Genomic DNA, 11,825 nt, shown 5'->3' with positions numbered 1-11,825 from the left:
GGTCATCCGACGTGACGTAGAGAGTGACCGACTGAAAGGGAACTAGTTAATTACAGACCAATTATTATTGACACAATATTTTCCTAATTAATGCTGTACAGTTGCTTTGACACAATCTGTATTGTTAAAAGTGCTATATACATAAAGGTGACTTGACTTGTTCCCTGAGAGGGAACGAGACACAGTTGATGACGTGCATTACCGGCACTCTCTTATACTTACGGGAGCCACGCTAATAAAGTCATGGGCTGCGTGGCCCAATGGGATTGGAGTGTTTTCACACGTGCTTCAGACACCGGTCATGTTGATGGCATTCTCCAAAGTGTCCCCTAGGGGACATAGTGTCTCGATCTCTTTCGTGGAACCATGGTTACATGCGTAACCTGAGATGTTTTTCTCAGCATATCGAGAGGAAATACAAGAATGATTATTATCAAGTATTACCATAATTAAAGCCCTTGTATCAATTAAGAAATAAATTTTTAACCTGTCAATCAAAACTGTAGCATAAAACCCATCAGGATGGTGGTCAATAACAGTTAATGTTCCCCCCAGGGCACAGAGGGACCGCATTCATCAACTGACTTAGCTCTGAATTTACCCTGTTGTGGGGTATCTTTGTTACTTGCAGAAAATTAGCACACAGTTTTCATTTCAGAATTAATATCATTGTAAATGTTGGCTGTCTCTCACAGCGCGGGTCCTCTTCATCAGCATAGTGTCAGCAAATTAAGTTATGCAAAATGCTTGTTGCCTTCACCGTGACTTAAGCAACTTCAGGTGACACTCCAAGGACTCGCCTGTACAGTCACCACTGTGAAGTCAGGAAACTGAAGGCACACTCCACCAACCTCCAAGCTTGAGACAGGTGGTAATTAAAGACCCTCTCCTCGGCAGACAAGTTGACCGATGGACTCTCTGTAGTTTGTGGTCATCTTTGTGATGCTAGACCCGACAATTGACAGCAGGTATCAAACTGTCCCCTGCTCATTCTAAAACTTGAACTGACCATCATCAAGGTGAAGCGCCCTCTGCTTGTACATTTTTTTTTTAGTTTCTGCTAATTTGACCGTTTACCAGTGGTGGAAAAAGTACTGAAAATTTGTACTTAAGTACAAGTACTGTTACATTGTAATACTGAAAAATTATAACCCTAACCTTTATCTCCATACTGAAATCCCAGATGGCCTGAGAGTGATTCAGCTAAAATATTAGTGTCTGAGACACTGTGAACACGGAGACTGTAGTGTGCACAGCACATGTTTAAATGCTTAGCTTAAATATGTAATATTAATTAAATAATGCTCATAAATGGCTGTTGAGATAGTATTCTCAAGTGAAATAAGTAGAGGCTTGGACACGGAAACAGCAGTCCTTACGTTATAACTTAACAAGAGGATTCTCCCGAAGCCGTCAAAACTGATGTCATGAGAGCGAGATCGCCATTCCAGAGCGGAAGCCAATTTTCAGTTTTTGATTAAAGATTACGACGGCAGACAATTTTTTTCCAGTGTATTGACTTGCACAGTTTTAATTGTTCACCACAGAATGGAAACGCTAATGACAAGCTAACGAATGCTAACCTGCTGCACTCGCGGTTTTAGAATAAAAGCGAACGATCAGATTAATCAGATTAGGTTGATAGATAATATCAGAAATATGGTGGGAATTAAGTTATATTTATCACTTTAAACAACAGAGAGTAATAGAGATTTTACAGAAAAACAAAGCTACACGAAGCTACAATCACAAACCAGCAGCACTGCAAACAGGAAGCAGGAATAACACTGTCCAACAGCGACACCCGCAGGTCAGCCTTCAGTTCATACTGTAGCTCCAGCAAAATCAGTTTATAAAGTCAAAAAAGTACAAGTACCCGAAAAAACTACTTAATTACAGTAACGTGAGTAGTTGTAATTCGTTACCTCCACCACTGTCATTTACTTGACAGAAAACCAAAAACTGTAGAGCACTTGCGCTATAATCCTTGATTAGACTGACAGGACAGCTTATTCGGTGGTTGCCTATGTAGTGAATTTGCTTTCGCCAACCTAGGGAGGTGAAATAGTGTAGTGATGGGTACTCACGTCACCAATGACATTATGATTTTTGGATCATGTGTGACTGGCACAATGCAGTGGGGAAAGGAGCAGGAATCCGTTTCAAAAGCTTTGAACACAAAGCGCTGTAGGATGCTGATCTCCTGGAGCATCAAAGGGTCCTAAAATCTGGAACACGCAGATGTGGCCCTGGAGTAGGTGCAGAAGGTCCTTTCCTGGAATACACAAGCAAAAGTACCTTGAAGTGAAGGTTTGCTCTCCAGAGCTTAACATTGTTGCAAATGTCAGTATGCCTTCTGCCTCTCTGGGCTAGAGACTCAGAACTTGGTCAATCCACTTCGTCTCTCTAGGATGGAGACTCAGGACGTGCTGCATCTGTTGTTGTCTCGCTGGAAGAAGACTCTAAATGTAGAATATCTCTCCTCACAAGCTGGAGACTCAGGACTTGGTATCTGTTATTGCCTCTTACCACATGGGCCAGAGGCTCAGAACGTTGATGTTTCTGTCTCTCTGGATGGGAGACTCAGAACAGAGGTTGATCTGCTATTGTCTCACCCTTGTGGGGCTCAGACTCAGAACGAGTGTATCAGTTGCTGTCTCCCCTGTAGTGGGCCGCAGGCTCCGAAAGGTTGTGTCTGTTGCTGCCTTCCCTGTAACAGGCCGAAGACTCAGAACTTGTTGGTCTGTTGCAGTCTCACTTTCACAGGTCGGAGACTCAGAACAAGGAGTGTCTTTTGGGAAGGTACCTTTATCTCTTTCTGATGAGGAGGAGATTGCAATTTGGCACTTCTCCATTTCCAGGCTGTGATTGGTGTGAAGGGTGTGGCCCACCCTTCTTTCCTCCTGGGGAACTTATTTGCAAAGTCCAAACACACATTTAAGCCGCTTTTCCACCGAAATTACCTGGAGCAATTTGTACCGTGAATAATAGGCAAATAGTCTGGTGACGTAGGTCTGCGCACGTTTCTCAATACCAAGTATGAAAATTTTGTTCTTGCGTCTTTAGTAGTTCGGAACAGCAGCGTGCTTGATAACGTCAGTCAGCTCACCTTGGCAACTGCAATTTTCCTCACTGTATTTACAATAAGACGAAATATGATATCCAACACCACTGCCCCTTTTCGTTTTCATTTAAACATATTAATAGCTGCAGAAATGTAGTTCAGGGAACGTACATACATTACAATGAAAAAAAATATATATCAAACAGTATAGCCTCTTTTCATTTTCATTTTAACTTATTAATAGATTAATAGACCAAAGATTACCTGTTAGATTTACCCAAAACAAATTATATCTTATGTTTAACCACAACAGAGACATCAGAGCCAGCAGGAAAAGGTCAGAAGGACTAGCCAAGTTGAGGCTGCTCTCGTCGGGAAACATGAGCACTGATCGCGTGGAGCTCATGTCTCCGACATCAGCGAAGCACATTTTCAAATAGGCGCCGTCTTTATAAATAAACCTAAAAATTTAAAATAAAAATTATTTTAAAACTAATTTCATAACATAATAACAGTAATATTTGTAAAAAATTATGCGAATAAATGGTGGTTGAAATACAATGCTGCGTGAATTCAACCAATCAGCATGTTCAGCGCCCAAGTCCTGCCCTGAAAGTTCTGGACCTTTGAAAAAGTACTACCTCGTGAGCAGGGACTTTCTGAGGGGCAAATTTTATTTAGATCCTGGTTCCTGCGGTGGAAACACCCTAGTTCCTGGGGAAAATTCCTGCAGTGGAAACAGGCTTTTAGAAATGTGTCACTAAAGTTTTACCAACGCATTATTCACTTACCAAACCACAACCAGAATACCTTTGGCAATGTTACGAACACATTTAAATCCAAACATGATGGAAGAAGATTGAACTGTCATGCATGCATTCATTTGTCCATTAACAGCTGAGTTTGTGTAAGATGTTGCACTACACATTGCTGTGACTGAGAATACGTATTCCTCTGAATAAGTATAAGATGTGTGTGTGTTGTAGTTTGCATCAGTTTAAGGTTTGAGAACATAGTTATGAGTGGATTTGGATGGAACTTTTTTTTTTATGGCGGTCACAGGCCAAAACCTGAGGAATTAGTCTGTTGGTGGGTGAAGGGCAGAAACTGCATTTTGACCAATGAGAAGTCCTGTCCTTCCCGAGCTTTGTACCAAAGGTCTACTTCTTGCCCTCTAAGAGGTGTTTGGCTGTTGTCCTGGCATCTTTATCTGATGGCATTGGACAGTTTGCTTATGTTAGTCCACCAAGATCCAATCAAAATGTAGCAAACCTTTGTCCACTATTGTGGTCAGAGAGGGAATGTGCTGTCCACTATACCTAGCAACATAAACAAACCTGCAGCAGACTGCTCTTTTCTCAAGATGTGAATTTACCAATTCTTACTAGCTGTTGCCTATCTGTCAGAAAGCTGGTGATCCATTGACAGATAGAGCTAGGGACAGAGAGCTGGGTTAGTTTGGTCTGGAGGAGTGTTGGGATGATGGTGTTGAAAGCGGAGCTAAAGTCCACAAACAGGATCCTCACATAAGTCCCTGTTTTGTCCAGATGTTGCAGGATGAAGTGCAGTCCCATGTTGACTGCAACATCCACGGACCTGTTTGCTCAGTAACAGGGTCAAGTAAGGGTCCAGTAATGTCCTTCAGATAAGCCAACACCAACCTCTCAAATGTCTTCATGACCACAGACGTTAGGGCCACAGTTCTGTAGTCATTAAGTCCTGTTATCTTGGGTTTCTTTGGGACGGGGATGATGGTGGAGCGTTTGAAGCAGGCAAGGACTTCGCACAGCTCCAGTGATCTGTTGAAGATCTGTGAGAAGATGGGGGCCAGCTGGTCAGCGCAGGTTTTCAGACAGGCTGGTGTCACACCGTCTGGGCCTGGTGCTTTTCTTCTCTTGTTCTTTCTGAAGACCTGGCGCACATCATCCTCACTGATCTGAAACGTAGGAGTGGGGGAGAGGGGGGTTGCAGGAGGTGTTGATGGTTGTGTGGAGAGATGTTCAGAGCGGGTGTGGGGTGTTAGACTGGGAGTTTCAAATCTACAGTAAAACTCATTCAGGTCTTCAGCAAGTTGTTGATTGGCCTCAGTGCTGGGGGATGGTGTCTTGTAGTTGGTGATGTCTCTCAGGCCTTTCCACACTGATGCAGGCTCATTCGCAGAAAACTGGTGTTCTAGTTTTTTAGCGTAGTTCCTCTTGGCCACTCTAATCTCCTTATTCAGTGTGTTTCTGGCCTGATTGTACAAGACTCTGTCCCCCCTTTTGTAGGCGTCCTCTTTGGCCTGACGAAGATGACGAAGTTTTGCTGTAAACCATGGCTTATCATTATTGAATGTTAAATGAGTCCTGGTAGGGATGCACATGTCTTCACAGAAACTGATATATGATGTTACAGATTCCGTGAGCTCGTCCAGATCGTTGGTGGCTGCTTCAAAAACACTCCAATCAGTGCAGTCGAAACAGGCTTGTAATGCCTGCTCTGTTTCATTGGTCCATCTCTTTACAGACTTTACTACAGGTTTAGCAGATTTAAGTTTATGCCTGTAAGTCGGTATAAGATGAACCAGGCAGTGGTCAGAGAGTCCTACAGCTGCTCTGGGGACTGAGCGATATGCATCCTTTATTGTGGAGTAACAATGGTCCAGTATATTACTGTCTCTGGTGGGACATGTGATGTGCTGTCTGTATTTTGGCAGTTCACGGGAAAGATTTGCTTTATTAAAGTTCCCGAGAATTATTAAAACAGAGTCCGGGTGTTGTTGTTCTGTCTCTGTGATCAGATCAGCGAGTTTCTGTAAAGCTGAGCTCACGTGCGCTTGCAGAGGAATGTAAATACTCACGAGAATGAACGAGTGAAACTCCCGAGGCGAATAGAACGGCTTACAGTTAATGAAAAGCGCTTCTAGATCTGAACAGCACATCTTCTTTAACGCTGTAACATCTGTACAGCACCTTTCGTTGATGTAAAAACATGTCCCACCTCCGCGCAATTTCCCCGTTGATTGTGCGTCGCAGTCTGCTCTAAACAGCTGAAAGCCGGGCAGTTGTAGCGTGCTGTCCGGAATGGCGTCATTCAGCCAGGTTTCCGTGAAACACAGAGCAGCAGAGTGTGAAAAATCCTTGGTAAAACTGATCGTGTTTGAGAAACAAAAAACAGGAAAAACTAACAAAAACAGTACAAACACTGGAGAGCCAAACACTGAGGCTGTCGTCTGCGGTGCCATTGCATAGCATCACTCAAAATACCATGCTCTAAGACAAAGAGTCGTAAACTTTCCCTCCAAAAGTGAAAGTCACCATTGGCTCTGTGACCTCCCGGAGGTGTGAGCTCAATAGGAGATAAAGCTCCCACATCAGTGACCCGCCTCAGTCAGTCTGCGGTTCTGTTTGATTCTGAGAAGATGAGGATGAGATAGAACACTTCTGCAACCCTTAAGTCTGCACCAGGCTTCGGCCTTGTTGTTTGTTTGTTTGTTAGACTAGTTTGTGTTAGTGTTTAGTTAATAAAACTCTTGTGCACAAATTACATGAGTTTCCGATTCTGCCTTGCAAATTAATGTCCCTTTACAATTTTAATCCTCGCTACATGCTCTAATGCATTAATACTGTATGAAGGTATTTTCTCTGGCCACGAAAATATCCTTTCCTAGAGTTGATATGAACTTACACTGAATGTTCACTGGACGAACAGATTAGTTGAGGGCAATTTAATTCTGCTACAGTCACTACTGGCAGCTGAAATAATTGTAATTAATCATAATTAATTGTAATTATTTATGCACATTTCCCTTTTGAGCTAATTTGCTACAGCGTTCTGTCTGATCGGGGCGTAATACAAACAGTGAAACAGTTGGAGTTCTGTTATCGCTAGAATATCACACTCTTATCAGCCAATCAGATTTGAGGACCAGAAAGAACAGTTGTATAAATATATATGACCAAACATTCAGGTGTGCAGTACAATGCAGGCCCCTTTTCTCGCACACAGTTGGGAAGGGGGGTGTTGTTTGACTGTTAATTCTAGTTTTGTATGTTCATTATGTTTGTTGATGCATATACGTTTACATTTAGTCATTCAGGGACACGGGACAATCCACTTTTGTGAATGTATTTCATTTAATTTATTTGCAAACAGCAGCAAATGTGCAACTTTTTTTTTTTTTATATAAAGTTAAAAAATATTACATTTAGGTTTAAAATTATTCCATTAAGCATGGAACAATAAACATTGAATACCACACATTTATACTAAATGATTGCTTATGATCTACTGCAGATGAATTATGACAATGCTTACTTTATGGTCAGGTTTTTATATTGTAATACGTGTTAGATGCATTTTAGAGTGTATATTTTTTCCCCACTTTTCTGTTTGAATGAGCAGCTGTAAGAAGTAAGGACATTTTAAAATAAGAGTCCTGCTGAATTGGTCAAAATTAAAAGTATTAACTATTAATTTCTTTTCTTTATTATTGGCATTTCAGTTACTTAAACTGTAGCTTGCATTTAATTCAGTGTTTAAAATATACTGCCTGAAGCAGAAACATTTAAAAACCTAATGTACTTTTTGTATTCAAATTAATTTTGCTTGTAAATATCTCATATCTCTTTATTACAGGAAAAACAAATTATTTAATTTCACCGCTAAAGTACTTTATGCGCTCCTAAATGTTTCAAATTAGCAGCACATGGAAATCCAAATAATGCAAAGACTGTTTATCTTCAAATACACAAGCCACACATTATGCTGTAAAAAAGGTTTATGAGAGTAGAATGAGAGCTGACAGGTTAATGTGAGCGGTTGAGGGAAGTGAAGGTGTTCAGGAAATCTGTTCAGTGTACAGTTTGTTTGAGGAATGATCCGCTGTGTTGCTGGCGAGGGCTTGCTGCGGTGAGTCTCCTCCTAAAAGCCCAGCGCTGCTGAAGTAAAACGGCACGTGAGAGATGCGCCCGTCAGACCAGCACTGTAACAGACAGAGACTCAACAATCAGCTTCAGACTGCATCATACACGGTTTACACTGCAATCATTTTATCTCTATACATCTAACACAGCGTCAGGTCAGGTAGATGTGTCCTATTACCTACACTAATAGGACACATCTTACAGAGTTACGTTGCCATTTCAGCTTCACTTCTGCTGCTCCTATTGTGTCACGCAGTGCTCAAAGCCCTCCTCCATCCACGGCTGCAGAGCATTATATGACTAGCAGGCTCGTTCTTCTCGAATCATGTGACTCACCACAGTAAGCAGAGCGCCGTGCTGGAAGTGCGGATGGAACTGCATGAACCTAGGCTCTGCTCCAGCCTCTCCCATCACAAAACCACTACATAAGAGAAAGACACAATGGATTCTGGAAAGTCCTGACAACAGTAACGCTACTCAGTTTCCCAGCAGAGCTCACACAGAATCATACGCACCACGGCAGCAGCTCAAAGACGGGACTGGAGCGCGTTTTGAAGACTGCTATGACTGAAGGGTGATTAACCGCCTGTGAATCACCTGCGTGAAGAACAAATGATGAACCAAAGAAGAAAGGAATGCAAAAGAGCGGCTTTAAGGGATCAAGAGATTCTTCATAAGAAAACCTTTGCATCATTTATCATCATCTCTTAAGTGGTTTTGTTAAAATATTATAAACATTTGAAAAACGTTTGTCTGTTAACATGCAGAATTGTTCAGGAAAAAAAAAAAAACAGAGAGGAGCCTGAAAAACTCATGTTGACATGGCAAGATGAACTCTGGTTGTAAAATTTCAGTTGGCATTTCTCAATTTATGATATTTGTAAAAAGTACTTTTTTCCTTTAAATACGTTTAGGTTTTTTTTATATATATAATTTAAATTTACCATATACTCAAATGTATTTTAAGTTGTAAGGGAAAAGTCATTACTGTCAGCTTAGTCCAGCAGATGTTGACCAATGTGCTGTACATAATATGTGTCCCTGGAGCACAAAAGCAGTCTTAAGTCGCTGGGGTATATTTGAAGCAATAGCCTAAAAAACATTGTATGGGTCAAAATTATAGATTTTTCTTTTATGCCAAAAATCATTAGGATATTAAGTAAAGATCATGTTCCATGAAGATATTTTGTAAATTTCCTACCGTAAATATATCAAAACTTAATTTTTGATTAGTAATATGCATTGCTAAGAACTTCATTTGGACAACTTTAAAGGTGATTTTCTCAATATTTAGATTTTTTTGCACCCTCAGATTCCAGATTTTCAAATAGTTGTATCTCGACCAAATATCCCAGGGTCACATATAATAATCATAATATCATAACATTTCGCATGAACACAGCACATCTTCAACATGTCCGTGCTTGTGTATTCCTGTTTTACGTATTGATTCAGTTCAAAAATGCTTTGCCAAGAAGTCCAGCATTTCATTCATTTTCTAGCTACTAATTCTGCTGCCAGATTTTCATCTGACACACTCACCAGGGGAAAGAAAACCCGCTTCGTCCGCTGTGTTTTAAAATTTTCTGCTACACAAACATTCACGTTTGCCTTGCTGCAGCCTAACATGCTACAGAGCTGTAAAGTGGCTAAAGATCTGAGAAATCTGTTTTTCTAGCGATGAGCCTGCTTCATCTAACACAGGCAGCTGGATGGTAGAGTGGGTCACGAGGGCTTTGTTTTACCTTTCAGAAGCACGGCGAGTCTTTCACCTCTCGGATCCCATGAAAGAGAGCACACCTCTCCCCCGACACTGAGAGAGAAGAGAAACTCAAGCAGTAAAATCCATTTCACTGGGTAAGTGTTTCAGTTGCTTAAATAACTTTCTACGCACCACATTACTCTGTAAACGCTCTCCTCAGGAATAAACATGTCACGAGGAAAGAGTGTAATTCACGTAAAGCCTGGAACACACTACACTACTTCTGCCCAGATTTACAGTCTGGAGAAACCGACTCTATTTGCTGAAAGTCAGAGCCAGTCTGCAGATTTGAGTCGACAAACATGTTTGATATCTTCAGCCGATTTTAGAACACATATTGTTTTCAACTTTAAAGTCTGATAGTGTTAGATCCTCAGTCGTAGTGTATGATGGCCAGGTTTCCTCTGTGACCATTGTCTAGCGTTTTAAAATCGCTAGACAACTTTTTTTACAGTTGTGTAGCGTATTCCAGTCTTAAAGCGCTAGAGTATTCTTTATGTACACAGGCTAATGCGACACATGTAAAAAATGGCCGTCTTACGTGAGGTCTCCATCAGGTCCAGGGAAGGAGGTCTCAGAGAGATCAGCCACCACGCTGGCGGCTTTAGAACCACCTGCAACACCAGACAACACTGTACTACATACTGTACCAGCCTGTTTGTGTATGAGGACACAATGGACTTAGTCAGGCTCCTGTATTAATCAAAGTTGTCAGCACTTCTAACCATGATCCATGTAAGCTCTGTAGGGAGTCACAGAGGCGTTTATAGTTTTGTGGCAGAGTTCAGCTCCAGCCAGCTCAAACACTCTCGCCTGGATGCTTCTAGTGAGTCTGAAGAGCTGCTTCAGGTGTGTTTCATTAGGGTTGGAGCTGAACTCTGCAGGACCGTTGGTGCATTCAAGTCATGACAAATAGATCGTATTTACGAGTTGAAAGCACATGAACGCCACCACAAAGTCATTATTACGAGTGGGAAACTCAATTTTCTTTAAGCCCCGAGTTTCAGAGTTGGGGGCGTGTCAGTGAGAAAACGTGTCTGATGCAATGGACACAGCCAAAGACTATAGATATGCAGTGACTGTGTTGACAGTAAATTAGTTGAAATTAATAAAAAAAAATTTGTACAATAAAACTATTAAAGATCCTTATACAAAATATTTTATTATTGTATGATTACCATAGAATGATTCAGTTTACTACATCTTCATAAATTGAATAAAAACAGAAAAAAGCAAAAACACAATGATGCACATCCTTTATTCATCATTTTGTAGATGCAGAGTTTTAAAAAAATTGTTGAATTTTATGTAAAAATTGAAACCGCCATCTGGTTCCCACCAAAGTAGGGATGGGCGTTATCTTATCGTTTGCGATATACCGGTAAAAATTCTCCCCACGATAAGAATGAGTCTTCCCGCGATAATAACGATAAAGTCTAGTTGTTGACATATTTCTGTGTGAGACAGACGTGAAATTAAGGAGGAGTTTAACTCTAAATGAGGAGCTCCTTCTACAGTCTGGAACTGATTAGGGCTGAACAGTGCGACAAACAAATCGGTCTGAATAAATGTACTACAGTAGCACGTGTGCGATACAGTTTTGCATTTGTATGAGCCGGTTTACAAACCTGTTGTCCAACAAAGATATCATTTATTGACATGCATTTTCTCCAAATTAACTTAATATCATAGTCGAGTGTTTGAAATAACTTATTTTTGTGACCAGACGTGGTTTCATATTACAGAATGATAGTATTATATACAGTGATAAAGGCCATGTCGATTAACATTGCATTATAAATATACTTTCCTTATAAAAAATACCCAAGATTGCTTGAAGAACACAGATAAACCATTTATTTTGTGCAATCGTATGTTTATTGTCTTAAAGTTTCATCAGTTAAAGCTTCTCTATGTCCGTTGTGCATTTTATTCAGCGATAACTGGATACCTTTGTCCATATTAGGGATTTCCTGGAGCGTCGTCAGTGCTATTACTCCTGCGATGCATATGTTTCTGCGCAAGAGCGCCCTCCGGCTTCCAGTATGAATTAAACAGTCTTTACATTACGTGTGAACTCATTAATGCTCACAAC

At 40.9% G+C, this 11,825-nt stretch overlaps 1 protein-coding gene across 1 annotated transcript in view; it reads right to left on the bottom strand.

Moving 5' to 3' along the window:
- Positions 1 to 7,654: 7,654 nt before the first annotated feature.
- The window catches only part of aaas (achalasia, adrenocortical insufficiency, alacrimia), a 17,576-nt gene continuing 13,405 nt past the window's right edge, over positions 7,655 to 11,825 (bottom strand). Inside the window, exons 13-17 of the mRNA XM_016521713.1 lie at positions 10,272 to 10,344; positions 9,714 to 9,781; positions 8,484 to 8,565; positions 8,305 to 8,389; positions 7,655 to 8,027 (exon numbers count right to left, since the gene is read on the bottom strand). Of these exons, the coding sequence (XP_016377199.1) occupies positions 7,884 to 8,027; positions 8,305 to 8,389; positions 8,484 to 8,565; positions 9,714 to 9,781; positions 10,272 to 10,344 (452 nt within the window). The 3' untranslated portion in view covers positions 7,655 to 7,883. The remainder of the gene's footprint in view (positions 8,028 to 8,304; positions 8,390 to 8,483; positions 8,566 to 9,713; positions 9,782 to 10,271; positions 10,345 to 11,825) is intronic.

Source organism: Sinocyclocheilus rhinocerous, unplaced genomic scaffold (assembly GCF_001515625.1).
Source record: "Sinocyclocheilus rhinocerous isolate Xijiao unplaced genomic scaffold, SAMN03320098_v1.1 scaffold3407, whole genome shotgun sequence".
Lineage (NCBI taxonomy): Eukaryota > Metazoa > Chordata > Actinopteri > Cypriniformes > Cyprinidae > Sinocyclocheilus > Sinocyclocheilus rhinocerous.
The sequence above is the reverse complement of the archived record's forward strand: the minus strand, read 5'-3'. Positions and strand labels throughout refer to the sequence as shown.